At 34.1% G+C, this 25,736-nt stretch overlaps 1 protein-coding gene across 1 annotated transcript; it reads left to right on the top strand.

Moving 5' to 3' along the window:
* The first annotated feature begins 4,840 nt into the window (after positions 1 to 4,840).
* Positions 4,841 to 25,149, top strand: LOC149145809 (uncharacterized). The gene is made up of 2 exons (XM_089452564.1): positions 4,841 to 5,293; positions 25,135 to 25,149. The coding sequence occupies exons 1-2, from the start codon at positions 4,841 to 4,843 to the stop codon at positions 25,147 to 25,149; spliced, it is 468 nt and encodes a 155-aa protein (XP_089308690.1).
* Positions 25,150 to 25,736: the final 587 nt, after the last annotated feature.

Below are 25,736 nucleotides of genomic sequence, written 5' to 3'. Positions count from 1 at the left end.
AGAATTTCTACCATAGATTATTTATTTGCTGCTCAATTATGATGAGTATAAATTTAGAGTTAAATAAATAATTTGTTACAATAATTATCTTTTTAAGAAATTATTCATTTTATTTATATCATATATATGCATTATTTAATATAAACATACTAGACATTATATTTTCTCTTGGTTATTTGGGCTCATAAGCTCAATATGGAATAAAATGTGTAGAAGAACATTTCAATAAAACATTAACTTCTATAATGGAAAATAATGTTGGGGATAATGTTTCATCCAAAATTATCTATGCACGTATCTCTATTTTGCTCCAAGGTTATTTAGTCCATTAATTACTTATGTTACTTCTTTTTGTCACGCTCAACTTTGTTTTGTTATCAGATTTATGAATTTGTTCATGCATTCAACAATTACTATCAATTACTTTTTGCATAAGAGGGAGGTACTGAACAATGACATTGCATATACACTTATTGTGATGACCCCGTAAAACATGTAAAAATGAAATGTTACTGTGGTAAGAAACTAATGTGGATTGTTAATTACTGTGACTAAAATGATATTATTTCACTATGAAATGGAATTTATATTTATTTTTTGGAAAATGTTGGCAACCTCCTGGAGGGAGGATCTCTAAAGAAAAGGAAACAGTTATGAAACTGAAAAGAAACTAACCCTTCACCCAGGAAAGGTCCTGGGAGGGAAAACCCTGGGCTGTGGTGACAGACAGGGGAAGAAATTCCAAGAAAGGAAAAGAAAGTAAAAGAGGGTTAAGTCTGGTGAGGATCAGATAACCCAAGCACTCAGGTGCTTGAGTCTTGTTGAGGGCTGCAGGCCTGCAAGACAGCTCGGGGGGAGAATCCAACGTACTGATGGATCTCAAGGCTAGGTGGTTAAGAGCAAGTATGTAAAATGCAGGTGAACTTTTGGAGCATTAACTCTTGTAGCTGGTAGACCAGGTACGAGTTATTCACCAGATTCAGATTTCTGTATCAGTATACTGAGTGTATAGGAAGAAAGTACAGTTAAATCTAAGTCTCTGTTGCTAACTAGATGTAAGGAATATATAATGTTAGAAACAGTTCCTATGAATACCTAGAACTGGTTATTAAGACAGAAAGAACAGAGACCATCTGCTGTATATCTTGCATGCTAACAGTAGGGAAATTGATGCATATTATCTATTTAGAAATGCTGCATAATAACAGTATAGAACCAATGTATGTTATTTGTATAGAAACAGGAGCATATTATCTATATACAAATTGTACCAGAGCCCAGAAAGACTCTAACGGTACGCAGAGTATTTAAGTGCATATTAGAAAGATGCATTACACTATATAACAGTAGTAGGATTCAAAGAAAACAACAAAACGGCAAGAGAATTATCGTGACTCTAAAGAAGACAAGAAACACGTTGAAATATTAATGCTATTCATAGTATATAGTAAGACTGTAACAAAGAAATGTAAACAGACCCTGTGCTAAGGGTTTAAACTTCATTATGCTCGAAAACTAGTGTAAAAGAAATCACGGTGATACCGTTACCAATACCCAACCGGTATAGAGCACAGGGAGTAGTGCCGTTAACATTGTAAGGGCGACACAATGTCACCTGGTAACCAAACCCCGCGGAGGGAACGGCCATACAACTGCCGTGGAATAGTCATGTATAACCAGTGAAGATACGACTGTTACCATAAAACCCTCAATGAAATAAACAATACTCTGTGAACAAAAGAATAACAGTAATCCCGTATAATCTGTCGAGCATAAATACATTCTTAAATCAAGATTATATGCGGGTAAAACAGGACAGATTGCTAGTATAAACTATGCCAAATGATAAACATATGCATTGTATTCAAGAAAAAACATATTAACATTATAATAGACAGAAACTCTGTTGGGTATGGTGACAGTATATTTATCCAAATGTCCAGAGAGCTGAAGAAGGTTCTCGTCCTTCATAAATACATACAAAGACTTGAGAGTTCATATTAAACATTCTCGACAGTATGAGAAACAGTAAACGAGTGAATGTCTTGAATTCATTTGAAACATTTCGGTTCCGGCAGAGGGCCGTGAACCCTTAAACAAGTACACATGAAACCTGGGCATACTGCCAAACTGATATTTAACATAAGACTGTACAAATCAAAGAGGTCGCGGGTTCAGGCATGAAATGGCCGACCGCGACTCGAACCAGGGTTTGACCGAGTGATGGAACCCTGAAGCATTAAGAAAGAGACCGCCATGAGGAATTCCTCAGGTTGAGAAAATCATCATAAGACAAGCCGTATAACAATAACCCTCACCTATCAAGATTAAATCGCAGACTCTGCATCGAATCGTGTGGGGTAAATACCTGTGAGCACAACGGTTACAAAATCGCTCTTCGAGCGACAGAAGGACTCCGAAGCAAATACCTGCAAGTGGAAAAACATACAAGGTTAGCTCATGTCGATAGTAATCCAGAACGTAAGCAAAAGCACTGTATAAATATATCTATAAATATATCAATTGAGGAAAGACCTGTAGATGGCGGGCAATAGTCATCGGAGTACCTGGAATGGCGTTGCAAGACTTGATAGCTGGTGCATGAAGGGCTGCCGAGTTGAGTAGTATGCGGCCCTCTCCCAAACAGATGCAAATGAACCCGAAAACAGTGACTCGGTGGTATATAAACCCACTAAACCCTGGAATGATTGTAAACCCTTGGATTTGAGCATGTAATCCTGGCCGTTCATCCGAATGGAGGCTTGGCCCGCAAACCCCAGCGATTCTACCGAGACTTCACATGGCCTCTGCACGGTGCTAGCCACCTGACAGGGGTAGGTGAAGACATTAAAACATTCGTTCACCACCTGGCACCGGGGTTTGGTCGGAATAGTGAATCCGATGAATGCCATCCATTGACTTAACCTTAATCGTATAGTCACCAATGATTCATATAATAATAGGTCAATACGTTATTGAGTTGAAAGTTATATATATGTTTAATCATAACAGTATGTCCAGTACTTAGAAGTGAAGTATATATATACATGTGGATATTCCATGTCGAATATATGGATGGACATAAAGCATAGGTTTTGCAATCAAATTTTTTTTATTAGGTATAATTACCGTGGAGTCGTGACAATGTGGTATCAGAGCCAGGTTTCAAAATTGTGGCCTCTGGAGCAGTAAGATCCAGCTGCATGGAAGATTGTCATATAGTACATATATGAGGAAGAAATAATTCAACTAACTGATTTTCTTGTTTATTAATTAGGAGATAAATACAGAAACAACAATCCGCTAACAGTCAACAATAAAGATGGAGGAAATGCAGGGAGCTGACAACATTCCTCGGGAAAATCCAGAGCTGTGGGTACAGCTTGGTGCAGAGACACGCAGTACCAATCTGGCGATACTAGAAACTGTTCAAGAACTGAAAAATGAGATGGTGCATCTGCGAGAAGATAACGCGCGATTGACAGTAGAACAGGAAAGAATATTGAAGAGTTTGTCGGACAGACAAAATCCACCATTAGCCAATCCCAGTGCAGAACAGCAAAGGGAAACTGAGGAACGAAATTACCCAACTGCATCTGAAAATTCAGAGGAAAAGGAGGACCATTCTGACAACGTGCTGGAACAACAAACATCAAAACGACAGAAAATGGAATTACAGGGAGAATTTCGAAAGATTAAACCTCCACATTTCGATAGGGAACAAGAGGAGGCAGCAGAAGCATGGTTAATTAACATGAATAAGTATTTTCAGTTGTATGAGTATGATCAGAATTTGAAAGCACGGTTGGCCATCTTCCAGTTACAAGGCAAGGCAACCCTGTGGTGGGAAGAAACCAAAATTGTAAAAGGAGTAAGTGAGCAGAACATAATATGGGAAAAATTCCAGAAATAATTCAAAGAGAGATATCTAACAGAGCGATTCTATGATGAGAAGGCACGGGAGTTCCATGATTTAAGGCTAGGACAGCAGTCTATGGACGAGTTTATTAATCGTTTCACTTCCCTGCTTCACTACGTGCCCTATATTAAGGAGGAAAAGGCCAAGGTGCAGAGATTTGTGAGTAGTCTACCTGCCTATATAAGGGAACGCATTGAGTTTGATAATCCCAGAACAATGGATGAGGCGATTCGTAAGGCAAGAATCTGTTACCAGCAAAACAAACAGAAAGGGGACATTTCAAATAAAAGATGGAGTGAAGGAAAGGGCAACAGAATTGCTGGTAACAATAAAGGGAGTCGTGGTAATGGCAGCAAGGGTGCTGGTAAGGGACATTTTAGTAGAAATGTAGCAAAGAGTACCTTTCGGACTAAACCAAGTGAGAGCAGAATCAGTGAACCACCTTCCAGGTCAGACCTTGAAGGGATGACCAGACCTCCAGTCCAATGTTGGGGTTGTGGAGGACCGCACTACATTAAGAACTGCCCTCAGTGTAAAGGAGTGGACCAAATATCTCAGATCCAAGAAGCATCGACTGTTGGAGAAGTGGCGCGCAGCATGCTAAGAATTAACGCAGCCTTGGATGACCGTCAAGCGGAATACCAGCCGACCATGGTGGAGTTTGAAGGTAAAATTTCAAATCTTTCTATAGCTATTCTTATTGACCGAGGAGCTACTTTAAGTTATGTTAACCCAAAAATAGTAGAACAATGTAAGTTATCTTCTGAAAAGTTCAGGAACCCATGGCTGGTACAGCTAGCCACAGGAGCTAAGAGACGAGTCTTAGCCAAAATTAGTAACTGTCCTTTCAGCATAGCAGGGCAGCCGATTACAGCAGACCTGAATGTACTTCCATTCGGGTCCTACGACATCCTGATTGGTATGGATTGGCTGGAAAAACATTGGTCGTTGGTGAACTACAAGACCAAAACCATCTATTACAAGGATGACTTGGGGCAGCAGCAAGAGTTGCAGGGGATTAAACACCCTGTACAGATCCGACCTATCACTGCTTCCCAGCTAGCTAAATGTCTCAGGAAGAAGTGTCAGATTTACGCTATTCAAGTTGGTTATGCAGACCAGAAAGACAAAACATCTGCATTGGACAATATTCCGGTAGTACAGGAATTTGTGGATGTTTTTCCTGAAGAGGTACCAAGACTGCCCCCAAAACGGGATATAGATTTCACTATAGAATTAACACCAGGGGCAGCACCGGTGTCACGGGCATCGTACCGAATGAGCGTACCAGAGTTAACAGAATTAAAGATGCAACTTCAAGAGCTGCTGGATAAGAATTATATCCGTCCCAGCGTATCACCGTGGGGAGCTCCAGTATTATTTGTTAAAAAGAAAGATGGGACTCTCCGTATGTGTATAGACTATCGTCAGCTGAATAAGCTCACAATTAAAAACAAATACCCCTTGCCTTGGATTGACGAACTCTTTAATCAAGTGAAGGGGGCAAAGGTATTTTCCAAGATCGATTTGCGATCTGGTTATCATCAGATTAGAATTAAAGAAGAGGACATTGCCAAAACCGCTTTCAGAACACGCTACGGGCACTACGAATTTGTGGTGCTGCCCTTTGGTTTGACCAATGCACCTGCCACCTTCATGTGTTTGATGAACAACGTGTTTCACAGGTTTTTGGACAAATTCGTGCTGATATTTATCGATGATATTCTGATATATTCTCGTTCCCATGAGGAACACAAAGAACATCTTAGGATGGTGTTGCAAACTCTTTGGGAACATCAGCTATATGCTAAGTTTAGTAAGTGTGACCTTTTCAAGGAGGAAATCCAATATTTGGGCCATGTGATTACTAAAGAAGGAATAGCAGTAGATCCTGAGAAGATAAGGACCATTATGGAATGGCCCATACCCAAGGATGTAGCTGATATCAGATCCTTTATGGGACTAGCTGGCTATTACCGAAGATTTGTAGAAGGGTTCTCAAGGATAGCCTACCCTATTACGTCCTTACAGAAAAAGGGGAAGGTATTTAAGTGGACACCAGAATGTCAGCAGAGCTTTGATCGGTTGAAGCATTTACTCACTACCGCACCCATCTTGAGTATAGCGGATCCTAATAAGGATTACGTAGTATGCACCGATGCAAGTAAGGAGGGTGTGGGAGGAAATTAATGCAAGAAGGAAAAGTAATTGCGTATGAATCAAGGAAACTAAAAGATCATGAGCAGAAATACTCTGCTTACGATCTAGAGTTAACAGCAGTTATCCATGCGCTGAAAATGTGGCGACATTACCTCTTGGGGAGGAAATTTCTGTTTGTTAACAGATCACCACAGCTTGACCAATTACTTCAGTCAACCTGCCTTGAATGCAAGACAAGGTCGTTGGGCAGATTTCCTAAGTGGTTTCTATTTCGAAATTAAGCACTTAAAGGGTAAAGAGAACCGGGTGGCTGATGCATTGAGTCGGAAGGTGCAGTGTTTGTGTGAACTTTCAGTAAGAAAGTGGCGGAACTCTCTGTTTGAGCAGATAAAATCAGCAGCAAATCAAGATGTTGAATACCAACAATTAAAACAGCAGGTACAACAATCAGTTAATGAAAAATTACAGCAAGGATATACACTAGACAATGCTGGCATGTTGTATTTTCGCAAAAGATTATATGTACCTGATTCGGATGACCTTAAGAACCTGATTTTGGACGAGTTCCATACCAGCCACTACACTGGCCATCCAGGATACCAAAAGATGGTCACTGCACTTAGGAAGGAATATTTCTGGCCCAGAATGAAGAATCACGTAGTTGAGTATTTGGCGAGGTGTTTAGAGTGCCAGCAGATTAAGGCAGAACATCAGCATCTGGCCGGGCTATTACAACCTTTGCCTATTCCGGAGTGGAAATGGGAAACCATTTCCATGGATTTTATAACCGGTTTGCCACGAACAAAGAAAAACAATGATTCCATCATGGTGGTGGTTGATAAGTTGAGTAAAGCGGCACACTTCATACCTATGCAGTCCACTTATAAGGCGGTGCAAATTGCTCACCTTTTTATGTAGAATGTGTTCAGACTGCATGGACTGCCGAAAGTAATCATATCGGACCGGGATGTAAAATTCACATCCACATTTTGGAGGACATTGTTCGCTGAGTTGGGAACACAGCTGAACTTTAGCACAGCCTACCACCCGCAGACCGATGGTCAAACCGAGAAAGTAAATCAAGTGTTGGAAGATATGTTGAGAGCGTATGTGATGCTGAAGCCAAACCAATGGGAAGAATATTTGCACCTGGTTGAATTCGCATATAATAATGGATATCATACCTCGACACAGCTAAGCCCCTTTGAGGTTCTGTATGGGCGAAAATGCCGCACACCCTCAAGTTGGGGTGGACCTGAGGATAAGCTGAGTTTGGGTCCGGAAATGCTTAAAGAAATGGAAGACATGGTGAAAAGGGTGCATGCCAATTTGAAGGCTACGCAGGATAGACAGAAAAGTTTTGCGGACAGAAAAAGAAGATTCAAAGAGTATCAGGTTGGAGACCATGTGTTTGTGAGGATCCAAGCCAGAAGAAGCACACTGCAATGGAGTGGATGTGCCAAGCTGGCTCCTCGATACTTTGGACCTTTTCAGATCTTGGCTAGAGTGGGGCCGGTAGCTTACCAACTCGCCCTGCCAAGCCATATTAAAATTCACAACGTTTTCCACGTTTCTGTTCTAAAGAAATATGTATACGATCCTAAACATGTGATCAAATGGCAAGATGTTTGGGTAAGAATTAATTCCGTTGTTTGAATATGCAGATATGTTCAACAGAAACTAACTGAAGATATTGATTGTCTGCAGGTCGAACCGGAAGGCGAGGTTCTGGTCGAACCACAGAGCATTCTCAACCAGAGAGAAGTGCGGCTGTGGAAACGGGTTATTACCCAAATTAAAGTGTTGTGGCAGCACTATGGGCCTGAGGAGGCTACTTGGGAAGACGAGGAACTTATGAGGAAAGTTTACCCAGACTTGTTTAAAGGGAATAGACATCGGGACGATGTCCAATCCCAGGGGGGGGAGATGTGATGACCCCGTAAAAAATGTAAAAATGAAATGTTACTGTGGTAAGAAACTAATGTGGATTGTTAATTACTGTGACTAAAATGATATTATTTCACTATGAAGTGGAATTTATATTTTTTTTTTGGAAAATGCTGGCAACCTCCTGGAGGGAGGATCTCTAAAGAAAAGGAAACAGTTATGAAACTGAAAAGAAACTAACCCTTCACCTAGGAAAGGTCCTGGGAGGGAAAACCCTGGGCTGTGGTGACAGACAGGGGAAGAAATTCCAAGAAAGGAAAAGAAAGTAAAAGAGGGTTAAGTCTGGTGAGGATCAGATAACCCAAGCACTCAGGTGCTTGAGTCTTGTTGAGGGTTGCAGGCCTGCAAGACAGCTCGGGGGGAGAATCCAACGTACTGATGGATCTCAAGGCTGGGTGGTTAAGAGCAAGTATGTAAAATGCAGGTGAACTTCTGGAGCATTAAGTCTTGTAGCTGGTAGACCAGGTACGAGTTATTCACCAGATTCAGATTTCTGTATCAGTATACTAAGTGTATAGGAAGAAAGTACAGTTAAATCTAAGTCTCTGTTGCTAACTAGATGTAAGGAATATATAATGTTAGAAACAGTTCCTATGAATACCTAGAACTGGTTATTAAGACAGAAAGAACAGAGACCATCTGCTGTATATCTTGCATGCTAAGAGTAGGGAAATTGATGCATATTATCTATTTAGAAATGCTGCATAATAACAGTATAGAACCAATGTATGTTATCTGTATAGAAACAGGAGCATATTATCTATATACAAATTGTACCAGAGCCCGGAAAGACCCTAACGGTACGCAGAGTATTTAAGTGCATATTAGAAAGATGCATTACACTATATAACAGTAGTAGGATTCAAAGAAAACAACAGAACGGCAAGAGAATTATCGTGACTCTAAAGAAGACAAGAAACACGTTGAAATATTAATGTTGTTCATAGTATATAGTAAGACTGTAACAAAGAAATATAAACAGACCCTGTGCTAAGGGTTTAAACTTCATTATGCTCGAAAACTAGTGTAAAAGAAATCACGGTGATACCGTTACCAATACCCAACCGGTATAGAGCACAGGGAGTAGTGTCGTTAACATTGTAAGGGCGACACGATGTCACCTGGTAACCAAACCCCGCAGAGGGAACGGCCATACAACTGTCGTGGAATAGTCATGTATAACCAGTGAAGATACGACTGTTACCATAAAACCCTCAATGAAATAAACAATACTCTGTGAACAAAAGAATAACAGTAATCCCGTATAATCCATCGAGCATAAATACATTCTTAAATCAAGATTATATGCGGGTAAAACAGGGCAGATTGCTAGTATAAACTATACCAAATGATAAACATATGCATTGTATTCAAGAAAAAACATATTAACATTATAATAGACAGAAACTCTGTTGGGTATGGTGACAGTATATTTATCCAAATGTCCAGAGAGCTGAAGAAGGTTCTCGTCCTTCATAAATACATACAAAGACTTGAGAGTTCATATTAAACATTCTCGACAGTATGAGAAACCGTAAACGAGTGAATGTCTTGAATTCATTTGAAACATTTCGGTTCTGGCAGAGGGCCGTGAACCCTTAAACAAGTACACATGAAACCTGGGCATACTGCCAAACTGATATTTAACATAAGACTGTACAAATCAAAGAGGTCGCGGGTTCAGGCATGAAATGGCTGACCGCGACTCGAAGCAGGGTTTGACCGAGTGATGGAACCCTGAAGCATTAAGAGAAAGACCGCCATGAGGAATTCCTCAGGCTGAGAAAATTATCATAAGACAAGCCGTATAACAATAACCCTCACCTATCAAGATTAAATCGCAGACTCTGCATCGAATCGTGATGGGGTAAATACCTCTGAGCACAGTGGTTACAAAATCGCTCTTCGAGCGATAGAAGGACTCCGAAGCAAATACCTGCAAGCGGAAAAACATACAAGGTTAGCTCATGTCGATAGTAATCCAGAACGTAAGCAAAAGCACTGTATAAATATATCTATAAATCTATCAATTGAGGAAAGACCTGTAGATGGCGGGCAATAGTCATCGGAGTACCTGGAATGGTGTTGCAAGACTTGATAGCTGGTGCATGAAGGGCTGCCGAGCTGAGCAGTATGTGGCCCTCTCCCAAACAGATGCAAATGAACCCGAAAACAGTGACTCGGTGGTATATAAACCCACTAAACCCTGGAATGATTGTAAACCCTTGGATTTGAGCATGTAATCCTGGCCATTCATCCGAATGGAGGCTTGGCGCGCAAACCCCAGCGATTCTACAGAGACTTCACATGGCCTCTGCACGGTGCTAGCCACCTGGCAGGGGTAGGTGAAGACATTAAAACATTCGTTCACCACCTGGCACCGGGGTTTGGTCGGAATAGTGAATCCGATGAATGCCATCCATTGACTTAACCTTAATCGTATAGTCACCAATGATTCATATAATAATAGGTCAATACGTTATTGAGTTGAAAGTTATATATATGTTTAATCATAGCAGTATGTCCAGTACTTAGAAGTGAAGTATATATATACATGTGGATATTCCATGTCGAATATATGGATGGACATAAAGCATAGGTTTTGCAATCAAATTTTTTTTATTAGGTATAATTACCGTGGAGTCGTGACACTTATTTATTTTATGTTTTTAATCTAGAATTAAAATTGTGAAGATAAAGAAAATCTTATTTATTGTAGTGTTGACTTAATTTTTATTTGTTTATATTACATCATAATTTAAAATTGAATTGTGGAAATATATAATATAAGTAATGTTTATTCAAGAAAATAATTGATTTAAGTCAATTTAATAATACAAAAAGCATGGGAAAAATATAAATAAAATCAACAAGGGAAAAATAGCTTTGTTGCTTTTGTTTTTTAAATTGGCTAGTTTACCAAGCTAGTAAAATCCTAGAACATAATGACACCTATTTTTTTAGAAAAGAAAATATTAATTATGGAAAAATCCATAAATTTGGATTTTTTTTGTTTTCAATAATTAATTTACGAGGACACTTAACCATCGATTTATTGTTGTTAAAGAATCATAAGGGAAAAATATGAAGAAAATCAGCAAGAGGAAAATTAGTATAATATGTAGCATTGTTTCTTCTGTTTTTTAAATTAGCTAGTTTACATGGTTAGTAAAATCTAGAAACCTAATTACAATTTTTTTTTAGAAAAGAAAATACTAATTATGGAAAAATTCATAAATTGGAAATTGTTTTTTGATAATTAATTTATGAGGATACTTGGCAATCAAATTTTTTATTTTTTTATTTTTTGTTCTTTAATTCTGAAATTTAAATTTTAAACCACATAAAATTAGCCATCCACCAATTAAAAATAAAAAATTCAAATTTTAAAAATTATTTCCAATTTTTCAAAAAAATAATATTTAATTTTAAAAAAATTAGTAAACTTTCCAAATAATTTCTAAAAATTCACAAAACAATGTGAAACATTTTGACCGAAATTGATTACCATATACTTTCCTTCAACAAATATAAAAATGATTAAATATCTGTAAACATTATGAAATATATCACTCTCACATAACTTAGAAGTGGTTAAATAGAAATACTTAGCTTGATTCATTTTGATTTTCGCAACCATTATATTTTTTTATAATATGTGTAGATTTTAAAAATGCTTATTATAAGCTTCATTTTGTACAAGTTCAGAGGCACTGATGAAATAAATCTTCACAAAAGTCTGTTGTTTCGTAACAGGTTTGAACAACCTTTGGCTATTTTATTTGTTCTTTATCACTTTTCCGTGAACCGGATTAGTCAGACTGGTAATAAGAAAAATACTCACTATTTTAGTAGAATGGTAATAAGAAAAATACTCAATATTTTATTACACTGTAATAGGCAAAAAAAAAAAAAAAAAAAAAAAAAAAAAAAATAACAAAAAATTAAATTTGTAAAATTCTTCAGTAGTTTAAAAAGATATTTTTCCTCAAATTATTAAATATATTTTTCTTCAAATTATTAAATGTATAATGATTAATATATTGTTATTAACAATAAGTTTATATATATCTCAACTTTATATTTATTAATCATTTTATCTTCACATTTATTAATTATTAAAAGGATTAAATTTCCTTGTCTTTCTCTCCTTTTTGTTTTTAATTAAAGATTTGATTTCTATAAACATTTAAAGAAAACAGATTAAAATGGATGTAAAATATTATTCATATTAATTCATGATTAAATGTAAAACTCTATTTTATTAGTTAATAAAAATTATAAAATTTAATTAAAAAAAATCCTGAATGTTATAGTGGATCACTTCAAAAATAATGTAATATGCAAATTAGGTTTTAAGTTTTTCTTTCTCATTGCATTTTACACCATGAAACTAATAATAATAATTTATTTCTTAAATTTATAATATTATAAAGTAGAAATCTTTAGATTATTTTTTTAGTATATTGTAATTAATTTTAACATTTTCTTTAATTACATCATACATATGATCTATATTGGAATTGGGGTTCTATATTGGAATTGGAGTTCTAGAATTTTGATTTTTAAATAAATGATTGGACAAAATTTCATTTCACTAAAATATTTTTGTTGTAATATATTATATACGGGGTGATATGAAAAATATTTGAACCAGTTTTCAGTTTAAAATTAAAGAAAATCGAAGAATAACATATTTAATTTAAAAATAATTTATTACACCACCTGTTAGCTTCGTTGGGTTTATTAGGGGTGATTCAAGTGGTTGGTTGGGTTTTGAATCATCCAACAAACATTGGTATTCCTCGGTATTCCTTTGCCGACTAAAATTGATATTGCAAGTGATGACTTGTGAGCCGGTCGATGTATTTATCTGGGGATTCAAGAGTGACTAGTTTAAGGACACGATATCAAAGAAACTAGTTTTCCATCATATTAATATTTATCCATTTAGTCCAATTAATAACTATTAGATAAAATTTCCAAAAACATTTGTGAAAAAAATATTTTCCTAAAGTCTAAGAGAAAAATAAAAAGAGGGAAAATAACAATTCCCTAACCTTGAACTCAAATGGAGGATGGGGCGTTGGGTTTGGAGCCACTTCTTCACCTACACATCCTTAGCATTTTCTATAGTTTTTTCCTGCTCGGACCAATCTTCATCGTAAAAAATCATGGAGTTAGATAGGGTGCCAAAAGTTCCATCATTTTGTATGTGAGCTACTTCTCTTTTATTACCAATCTAACGACTAAACCAATACCAAACCAATACCAAAGACCCCTTTACACATGGTCTCAAATTTGTTTTCAAATATTTATATGATGTGTAGGAAGTTTTGGTGGGTTCTCTATGTCATGTTTCGGGCTTGAACACATATAGTCTTAACCAAGCATTATATTCCAACAATATTAATAAAAGATGGTTTCTCCACAATAAGGATGGATTGGGCCAGTGACTCATTTCTTTCTATGTGATAATTCATTACACTTTGACAACAATTAAAAACATAAAAATTTTCGTTCTAATTGTAAATTTATGACATAAAGATCAATAAAAGTTTTATAATTCGTTAGATTGTATTTGTCCATGTTATAATCGATTTTAACATAGTTTTATAGGTTACCATTCATTGCACATTTTTTTCTCCTACAAACACATATTATTCATTATGACCATAATAAATACGCAATTTATTTAAAAAGATTTGCCAAAACTATATGACCCCATATGTTCTTAAAGTCTAAAATAGACATTAAAGGAGAAAATATATCAATGCCTTAACCATGGTGTCAAAATGTGGGGTTGGAGCTACATGTTCGCTTGTTCATCCTTAACATTCTATGTATTTTTTTCCCACTCCCACTTTCGTTGTGAGGGTTCAGAGTGAACATAAAAGTGCTAGGGTTGTGATGGATTTGGTGCTGTATGTTCTAGCATTTCATACCTAGTGTACTTTTCCCTCTTATACTCATGTTACTAAGAAAGAAATACCAAAAATTCCTTTACACATTATCTCAAACTTTCTTTTCAAGATTTATATAATATTTAGAATGTCTTTTTGTATGTGTACTCTCTCCAACTTCAAAAGCTATATTAGTAAGTCAACATTAGGTTTCAACTATCTTAAATATAATAAGAAGAGCTTCCGCGTAAATCACATATAGAAAGACTTTAGTCGACGCGTTTCGAACCAACAAGTGTGGCTCATCGTCAGGACAAGTTGAAGAAACAGATCCAGCTTGGCATGTTAAATAGTCTGAGCAGGGCCTCCAACAGCTATCTAGATCAACGGCTAGCTTTGACTAAGGGACAGTCAAAAAGTCAAATTGACTATTTAAAGGAAGATAGTTAATGACCATACCTATATATAAATATATAATTATATAAATGAAATAATTTTATAAGGAGTTTTAGTTAAAAATGTATAATTTAATAATTAAAAAATTTTGTTAAATGGGAATTAGTTAAATTGATGACCTAATTTTATTTTATTTTTTTATTATTATTTTATTTTTATTTATTTTTTTATTTTTTTTTAGTTTTTTTAAACAAGGTAAATGCAAGAAGATAGTTAAATAAAATAAATAATAATAATAAAAACCAGCAAATAAATAAATAATAATAATATATATTCATTAATAGATAAAAATATATATAAAAATAAAAATAAAAATATTATATATAAATTAGTTACGAAAGAAATAATAAAATAAATAATAATAAGAAAATAAAAATGATATATATTCGATAATAAATAACTAAATTATAAATTATAACAATATATAAAAATCAGTTACTAAAAACTAATAAAATAGATAATAATAATAATAATATATCTTCATTAATAGATAAATAAAGAAATTAAAATATATAATAAAAAATATATATATAAAAATAATAATAATAATATATATAAATTAGTGACGAAAAACTAATAAAATAATTGAATAAATAATAATAAAATAAGTAAATAAATATTTGTTATAGCAATATCAATCGGGGAAAAGGAAGTGACTCAACAATAAAAATAAGCAAATAAATAAATAATAATAATAATAATAATATATATTCGTTAAAAAAAAATAATAAAAAAAAATAAAAATAAAAATAAAAATAAAATAAAATTAATTAATTAATTAAATTAAATTAATATATATATATATATATATATATATTAGTTATGATAATAAATACCAAAATCAATCAATGAAAAAAAAAGGAGCGACAAAAAAAAAAAACAGGAGAAGGACTGGAAAGAGTCCAGAGCAAGAAGGATAAACCCTAGGAGATAGGAAGGCTCCAGGGGGATGACCAAAGCGAAAAAGATGAAAGAGGGGGGGAGACTAAGATGAAAGGGCAGGGATCCAACATCTACTGATCTTCCAGCCGTCATTTACTGATCGTTCCCCTGCACACTTCCTATCTCCTAGAGTTTATCCTTCTTGCTCTGGACTCTTTCCAGTCCTTCTCCTGTTTTTTTTTTTTGTCGCTCCTTTTTCCGTGATTGATTTTGGTATTTATTATCATAACTAATATTTATTTACTTACACACACATATATATATATATATATATATATATATATATATATATATATATATATATATATATATAATTTAATTTAATTTATTTATTTATTTATTTAATTTATTTATTTTTTTTTTTAACGAATATATATATATATATATTTTATTATATATTTAAATTTATTTATTTATCTATTAATGAATATATATTATTATTATTATTATTATCTATTTTATTATTTTTTAGTAACTGATTTTTATATATTGTTTTTTTTTTCTATGTTAAGACTAACCTAAGTACCCACGGGGGATTTGAACGGGTGACCTATCGCAAGGAGTGTCTTAACAAGGCACCCATTCACCGTCAATCCAAAGCCCCGTGGGCGATTTTTATATATTGTTATAATTTATAATTTATTTATTTATTATGGAATATATATCATTTTTATTTTCTTATTATTATTTATTTTATTATTTCTTTCGTAACTAATTTATACATAATATTATTATTTTTATTTTTATATATATTTTTATCTATTAACGAATATATATTATTATTATTTATTTATTTGCTGGTTTTTATTATTATTATTTATTTTATTTAACTATCTTCTTGCATTTACCTTGTTTAAAGAAAAAATAAAAATAAATAAAATAAAATAAAAAATTAGGTCATCAATTTAACTAATTCCCATTTAACAAAAAATTTAATTATTAAATTATACATTTTTAACTAGGTATTAACGTAAACTCCTTATAAAATTATTTCATTTATATAATTATATATTTATATATAGGTATGGTCATTAACTAGATCTTCCTTTAAATAGCCAATTTGACTTTTTGACTGTCCCTTAGTCAAAGCTAGCCATTGATCTAGATAGTTGTTGGAGTCCCTGCTCAGACTATTTAACATGCCAAGATGGATCTGTTTCTTCAACTTGTCCTCACGATGAGCCACACTTGTTGGTTCGAAACGCGTCGACTAAGGTCTTTCTATATGTGATTTACGCCGAAGCTCTTCTTATTACTGTTATGGATCACAGAAGTCTCAATTCAACTATCTTAAATGTATTTCTTCATTGATACGAAAATGGACTGGGTCATATGCCCACCCCTGTATCCCTTGACGAATATTGTAGTTGTTGTGTCTGTGTTATATTATTTCCACGACCAGTCCCATTCATTGTATGTTACACCAGGCACATCGAGGGGGCAGGATAGGGGAATAGTGTCATAGTCGGGGGTAATAGTCCGCCTGCACGGGGTCTGAGGCAACGCCTTGATATTTTTGTTTTATGCGGACCCAATAATAGTTGAGCAGACCCAATAATATTTGGGTGGACCCAAGGATGGGGTCCGAACCCAAATATGGTAGGAAGACCTACCCATGGTTTTGTGCATAGGTTTTGCACATGGTTTTGGGCATGACGGTTTTCTTCCTATGGTATTTTGTAGATCCCATCAAGCGAACTACAATTATGCTCTAATCCAGGGTTTGTAGATTGGGGCTTATGAGTGCTTTGGCATGTATATATATATATATGTATATGTATATGTATATGTATATGTATATATATGTATATATATATATATATATATATATATATATATATATATATATATATATATATATATATATATATATATATATATATAAACATTCAAAGGAATATTATGAAAAATCAATTTGGTAGTCCCAGGTTTGGGATCCAGGAAAAAAATCTCTGTGTATATTTATTTTAAGTTCTCACCGTCGTTTTTTTTATGTTTTAAGAATTCGTTTGCAAGTAATTTATGTACAAGGTTAAAACCTAAATTTTGTATCAAAGTTTTTTTAGCTTCAAGGGGATGCCTTTATTGCTGAGGGGTTTTTCTTAGGCATATGCTAGACCTTGTTCAGTGGGAGATCTGGGGGATCGATTCTTACGGTTAAAGAAGATGGAAAACAATGGAAAGAAAGAGATCACGGAATTTAATGGTTAGATTTTTTACTTGTGGAAGCTCAATATGGAGCATTTGTTGGTGGGCCAAGATTAGGGGATTGATGTAGATCCATGCGTGACACCAACAAGAATGTCACTAGAAGACTGGTGAAAGTTATATTGGAAGGCGAAGATAAGAATAGGATTATGTCTCTCATATTTAGTATTGTTGAATGTATTAGGGGAAGCTATAGTGAAGGATTTCTGGGTCAAGTTAGGCTATTTTCACCAATCTAAGTCTCTGGTGAAAAAAATGTTCCTATGGAAAAAGTTGTATAACCTAAGGATGAAGGATAAAGAGTGAGTGATAGAGCATCCGAGCGCCTTTAATATTCTGGTAAAAATGTTTTTCTTTGTTAATATAAAAATTTCAGATGAAGATAACTTCATCAGTTTATTGCTTTCACTAGAATATTTGTGGGATAGTATAGTTACTCCAATAGGTAGCAATACAACTACCTTGAAGTTTGATGAAATAATTTCATCCTTGCTTTTAGAGGAGATGAGATGGAAAAATATGGAGAGCCAGAATGGAGATGCCTTGTCTATGTGAGGGCTGTCCTATAACATAAACAAAAATAAGTCATCAAGTGGGAGATCTAAATGTCTAATAAAACCAGTAAAGGTGTGTTGGAAATGTAGAAAGGAAGGGCACTAAGAAAATGCGAGTAGAAATAAAGCTTGTGAGAAAGGAAATGGATTTGATTATAATCATTATGTAGAGGCAAAAACCACCTCAGATGAAGGTGGGGATGTGTACTTGGATTCTTCTTTAAGTACACATTTAGATCATGAGGCATGGTTGATTGGCTTAGGTGCATCCTTTCCCTTCACTCCCCATAGAGAATGGTTATAGAAGTGCGAGAAATATGATGGTCATGATGTCTCCTTATGGGATGAGAATAATGCCAAAATCATTGAACACGGAAAAGTCAAACTGAGGTTGCAAGGTGGAAGGATTATAACACTTCCTAATGTTTTTCATATTCTCGCATTGGCGAGAAATCTGATTTATGTAAGCAAGATGGATGATGGGGGTGTAAAAAGAGTGTTCAAGAAATATGTGTGCAAGATGGTTTAGGGAGCACTGATATTGATGCGGGGAGTTCAGATTGGAAGTATGTACAAGCTTCTAGGTAGCATTGTTATTGATGGGTGAAACAGTTCTGGGGTTCCTAAAAGTGGAGCAGAAAACCTAGTGGTCTCTCGAGAAAAGACCATGCTATGACATCAAAGGCTTAGACATACTAGAGAGAAGGGCCTTCAAACAATGCATGGTAATGGTATGATATAAGGTATGCCTAATTTATCTCTAGATTTTGATTTTTGTGAACAATGTGTTTATGGGAAGCAGAATCATGTGAGCTTCCCCTCTAGTCCTAAGAGGGCAAAAGGGATATTAGAGCTTGTGCACAATGATTTGTTTGGATCGGTGTAAGTTCCATCATTGGGTAAGTTTGTGTACTATGTCTCATTTATAGACAACTTCTCAAGAAATACATGGATATATTTCCTCAAGAATAAATTTGAAGTCATTGAAACACTTAAAGGATTTAAGGCTCTGGTGGAAAATTAGACAAAGAAGAAGATCAAGGTGTTGAGGACAAATAATGGTGGAGACTTCTGCAAGAAGGAATTTAAAGAGCTTTGTAAGATGTGTGGTATATCATGGCAAAAGACTAATCCATACACACCTCACCAAAATTGAGTTGCAGAAAGAATGAATAGTACCTTGATGGAAAATGCAAGAAGTCTGCTCAATGGTGTAAGTTTTGGAAAGGAATTATAGGCAGAGGTAGTAGATAATGGATGTTACTTGGTTAACAGATCACCTTCATCAAAGTTGGAGGTTAAGACTCCACATGAGGTATGGATTGGTAAGAAAACCTCTCTTTCACATCTTAGGGTATTTGGCTATGATGAATATGTACACATTCCAAAGGAGAAAAGAACCAACTTTGATAGTAAATATGAAAGGTGCATTTTTATTGGGTATAAGGATGGTTTAAAAGGTTATAAGCTTCAGAACCCATAAATAAGGGAGGGTATGTACAACCGAGATGTGGTGTTTAGAGAGTGGAAGGAAGCTACTAAAAAAGAAGTCCTACCAAAGGAACCTCAAAAAATAGAGTTTGAGTTGAAAGAGGAAGAATTAGAATCTACGATAGAACATGACTAAGAAGAAGAAGAGCCACATACTCCAATTTTGAGAAGACCAAATTGTGAGAGAAGGAAACCATAAAGGTATAGTCCATTTGATTTCTGCTCAAATTTTACTTTATCTATTATTGATTATGATCCCAGAACTATCATGGAGGTAGTGGTTTCAAAGGATGGAAAACTATGGAAAGAGGCCATGGTTTGTTGGACATTGGATAAACCAATGCTCGTCATATGTTTTGTGACATTTTCTGAACTTCCTCTCATGGAAACTTTAACTTTGGCGATACGTCTATTTACTAACACCTGTGGGTTTTGGTTTAACGATAATCGTGATTCCAACAAATGGTATTAGAGCCAAAATTTTTAAGTTTGAATTTCACCCGGCTTGCACTGGGGATCAATTGTTGGACATTAGATAAGCCTGCAGTCCCCGCGTGTTTCGTGACATGTTCTTAACCACCTCTGGTGGATCCATTAACTCTAGCGATGTATTAGTTTACTAACACCTGTGGGTTTCGGTGTAATGACAATAGTGATTCAACAATGGTTGATGAAATGCCATATTTGGACAAAAACGAGGCTTGGGATTTGGTGGAGTTGGAAGTTGGAAGGAAACCCACTAGCAAAAAAGGGGTGTCTAACGAGAATATGAATGCATAAGGCAAGCTGGAGAAATAAAAATCTCGTTTGGTACAAAAATATTATTCCCAATTGTCGGGAATTGATTTCGATGATATTTTTCCTCATGTTTCCAAGTTAGCTTCTATTAGATTAATTTTATCTATTTTTGTTGCTTTTGATTTTGAGGTAGAACATATGGATGTGAAGACAACATTTGTTCATGGGGATTTGGAAGAAGAAATCTACATGAAGAAACTAGAAGGCTTTGCGGTGAAGGGTAAGAAATAACTGGTATGTAGGTTAGAAAAGTCCTTGTGAGGGAAAAATTTAAGAACCACCCTAAATTTATATGTATAATAAATCGGCGAATCCCCATTATACATAGGAAAAATGGGAGGAAATTTTATCAGTAATATAATATGTATATATATATATATATATATATATATATATATATATATATATATATATATATATATATATATATATATATATATATATATATATATATATATATATATATATATATATATATTTTGGCGAATCTCTCACCAGATTATATTATCTTGTAAAGTCATGGCGAATCTTTCATTGAATTATAAAATATTTTAAGATCTTGGAAAATCTTTCACTGAATAATAAAACATTGTGAAGTCTTGGCTAATGTTTTGTTAAAGTATGAAACCATATATGATAATAATAAAACATATTCATTAAAGTATAATATACTAACATACATGTTTGTAAAAAAGAAACATAATTTTCACTTCCTACAAACAATGTTTCAAGTTTTAGTGACCGTGTTTTTCATGGTAGGAGAGATTAATGTTTTCTCTACCACTTTTGTCAAGTTACCAATTTGCCAAGCTGTCAAATTTCTCTCTTATTCCATAGACTCCAACTGCGAGATAAAAAAGAAAAGACATATCAAGTTTGTTTACCCCAACATGCCAACAAGTAGCAAGCCCCAACTATATAATATAATGAATTAGTAGGTATCCCAAAGGCCTGAAGGGGATCTAATGGAAAGAAGTTACTATTGTCAAAAGCCTTCCAATCAATATATAAATATAAAATGTAGATTTATTATTATTTTAGTTGGAAATCTTCAATTAAGTAATAAAATTTAATTACATCTCTCCCAATCTAAATTTCTTATTAGCATATTTCAACTACCTTCATACCATTTTTAATAGCGTTGTAATGTGTGGATTAATTTCCTTTTTGGTGCACAATCTCCACCTTTTAGGACAATATGGTGCAGTGATCCAACCCTGATAGATCATTATGACAAACTAAGAATAGCAGAGAAGATGAAAGATTGTACAAACCAGCATATTTTTCAAATAGCTAATCCAAGATTAGTACCTTAACTTTTTCATGAAGATATCATATTGAGAATGTTTGAAAAATGGTTGGAAATCTAGGCAGCAACTATCTCTCTTTTAGGAGGGTGATGCGAAAAGAGTTAAGATTTCATTGTTTTGAATTTTTTTTGTTAAATCAGAAAAACCAATATTAATTTATATATCGATGTTTTTTATTAAATTTTGTGAAGTGACTAAATGTAGCTTTAACCATTCACCTTAAGAATTTTTTTACAATATAATTTCCTTGAGTCTATTTAATATTTTCATTATCTAAAAACCAACCTATATCCATCTTAACTCCATATCTACCACTCTTAGAGGGATGAAATCTATTTATCCCTCCTAGCACTTTGGTAGACTTAGAATTAAGATGGATCTAAGCTGATAGAATTTCCCCTTTAAATAGCCTATGCTCACATGAATACCATGGTATTACCATGGGTTATCATAAACCTAGAGCTTAAAAACTACTATTAGTGATTTATAAAATTTAATAAAATTAATAATTGATATATATATATATATTTTTTTTTAACCAAGTTAAAATGTTTAAGTGACATTAAATTATGAGATCCATTTTTACTCTTGATATACCAAGCCACAAGATGGATCAAATTTTTTCACTCTATGTTAGTTTTCATATCACGATATTTGATCCAGAGTCAAGATGGATCTATGCTAGTTTAATTCCCCCCTTTAAATAGGTTACATTCCATGTGAATACCATGGGTCAATACCATGTGCCATCTTTATTTTTATTAATACTAATATTAGGATTAATAATGTGTTTTTACATGGTATTAATAATAATTTGGCCCATGGTATTTGGCCCATAGGCTTCACATAAATATAATACATTTTTTGAGTATCCTTAAATATAAGGTGGCCTATGGAGTAAATATAAAAAATCTTTTATTTATTTACCATACCTCTCGTTTATTTATATTTTTATTAATTTACCATACCTCTTTTATAAATATGTATTTGGCCCATAGGATTCAATTAAATAAAACCTCTTTTTTGAGCCTTCTTAAATAGAAAGAGGGTTATGGACTAAATATAGAAAGAGGTTTTATTTATTTACCATACCTATAGTTTATTTATATTTTTATTTATTTACTATACCTTTGAAGTATAAAAAGAGGTTTTATTTACTTACCATACCTCCACTTTATTTATATTTTTATTTATTTACACGCTTGCATGTTCATAAATATAAGCTGACATATGGAGTAAATATAAAAAAATGTTTTATTTATTTACCATATCTCTCATTTATTTATATTTTAATTAATTTACCATACCTCTTTTATAAATATGGTATTTGGCCCATAGGATTCACTTAAATGAAACCTCATTTTTGAGCCAAAGGGTATTTACTACACCTTTGGAGTAAGTATAAAAAAAGCTTCTATATATTTACCATGCCTCCACTATGTTTATATTTTTATTTATAACTATCATAAATACATTTTCTTGAAAATGAGGGTGAATGGAAGATTGTAACTCCTAATTTCAAGGGCTAAATTTACTTTTTTTACCCTCTCTCTTAAAATAAGGTCGGCTAACCTCCATACCTAATTTTTTTATAAAATAAATTTGAGGTGATTTGTAACAATGTACTATGATCTAAAATATTCGCCCAATAAAAATATAAAACCCCTTAATTTAGCCCAAGGGCGAAAATTCGTCCCTAAAATTTTCCATGGTTCCTCTATGGGTTAAAACAATAACCAAGGATGTGGTATCAGAAATTTGATACATATATATGGGGACCTAGCTTCACAAGAAGAAAAGTAGATCACTATGTGTATTTTAAGTAAATTCTTGGCCGTGTTATTTATTTGGTCTTCTATGTGGATGATATGTTGTTAATTGGAAATGACAAAGAAATTATCTAGGATTTGAAGACCCAATTTCCATCCAAATTCAACATGAATGATCTTGGTGCCGGAAACTATATTTTGGGCATGGAAATTAAATGAGATTGAGTAAGGATGAAAGTCTAGTTAAACAAGATGAAGTATGTTGAGAAAAAATTACAGAGGTTTAATATACAAGATCGTAAACTGGTGAAGGTTCATATTCCTGTAGCTTCAAAGTTATCTGCTGCACAATGTCCCATGACAAAAAAAGATGAAGTGGACATGTCTTGTGTTACATATGCAAGTGAATTTGGTAGCCTGATGTATGAAATGCTCTGTATTAGACCAGAAATTGCACATACAGTTGGAGTATTCAGTAGGTTATATCAAAACCAGGGAAGGAGCATTATAAAATAGTGAAGTGGTGTTTTAGTTTTTTGCGTGACACCAGTGATTATGGTATGTGCTACCAAGGAAGACTGGGATTGGATAGAGTTTTGGAAATTTATGCCTCCGTTGGTGTATACTAGGTGCTAGATCTAGAGTAGCGAAGATCTAAAAGTGGGTATGCCTTTAACCTATTAAGCAGATTAGTTAGTTGGATGAGAAAAAGATAGTCTATAGTGGCTCTTTCAAATACAGAGGCACAATGCATGGCAACCACTCATGCAAGCAGGAAAAAAATTTGGTTGTAGAGATTGTGTTCAAGTATGCAGTTGGTAAAAAGATCTATAAGGATATACTATGACAGCCAAAGTACAATTTTTTTGGCAAATAACCTTGTTTATCATTAAAAAACAAAGCACAACGAAGTTCAGTATCAATTTAAGAGGGATATTGTTGAGGACAAAAAGGTCTTTCTGGGAAAGGTGGACACTTTGAATAATGTTGAAGATGCATTAACAAATTATGTGATAACTGAGAAGCTTTATTGGTATAGAGAAATAATATGTGTTGCAGGGTTGGACCAATGACTAAGCTCTCCCATGACTTTGTGTGTGGAAAGAAAAGAACAAGTGGGAGAATGTTGAGCTTTTATTATATTCTTTCCATGACTAGTCCCATGCATTATACATTGCGATGGGCACAAGGGAGTCACAAGGGGAAAAAATCCCCCCTTGTCACGTGGTTTGCAGGGGGGAAAGAGCCCCTCTACACTGATAAGAATTGAACCCTCGAGATTACAAAAACACACAATGGGTTTAGACCATGGGGATAACACTCTAAGATTTTTTTTATACGAACCCAATAATAGTTGGGTCGACCCAAAGATAGTGGGTGGACCTACCCATGGTTTTGTGCATGGGTTTTGCACATCGTTTTTGGCATGATGGTTTTCTACCCATGGTATTTTATAAATATGTTTAAGGGAACTACGATTATGTTCTAATCAAGGTTTATTGGATTGGGGTTTATGAATTCTTTGACATGTATATATATGTATTATAAAATTGGAAGGAATATAATGAAAAATCATTCTGGTAGCCTCATTTTTGGGATCCAGGGGAAAGTATATGTGTAAATTTGTTTTATGTTATTTCCATTATTTATTTTTCTATTTTGAGAATTCGTTTGCAGATAATTTCTGTATAGGGTTAGAACCTACAGTACTCTATCAATTTCTTCTTCCTTTCCTGAACACCGCTATCTAACTTTTCCATTAATCTTTGAGCCTTAGTCAAGAATTAGTGATATTATATTTTTTTCACATACCAGGAACCTTGAGTTGCTTGAGAGATATGGTTTGGTTGAGTGGAAAGGAGGATTTTCTAGCTTAGGCATTGCTCTTTCACTTCCTCCCTTCTATAGCTTGACTAATGCCTCTTTCTATTTAGCTCTGGAAACTAGAAACACATGTAACATTAAAAACGCTATGACACGCTCTTTTCTGTGACGTGGAAAATGGAAAAGAATATCAAAATGACATGAAACCCTTATATCCTTTATCTTTCCCAACCTAATGCCCTACCTAATGATAACTATTTGGTTTTCATAATGCTTATCCCAATAGAAAAAATAAAAGGACCAAAACATCACAAACAATACAAATAAATAAACATAACCTTAAAAAACACATAAAATAACAAAAACAAGAAAAAATTGTACTCTTACAAGTCTGAAAATCCATATAAGAGAAACAACTTCCAAGTCATCATAATCACTAGTGCATAGATACCCTT

The sequence above is a fragment of the Pinus tabuliformis genome, chromosome X (assembly GCF_031772625.1).
Source record: "Pinus tabuliformis cultivar Carrire ecotype Pingquan chromosome X, CPIR1, whole genome shotgun sequence".
NCBI classification, from domain to species: Eukaryota; Viridiplantae; Streptophyta; class Pinopsida; order Pinales; family Pinaceae; genus Pinus; species Pinus tabuliformis.
The sequence above is the reverse complement of the archived record's forward strand: the minus strand, read 5'-3'. Positions and strand labels throughout refer to the sequence as shown.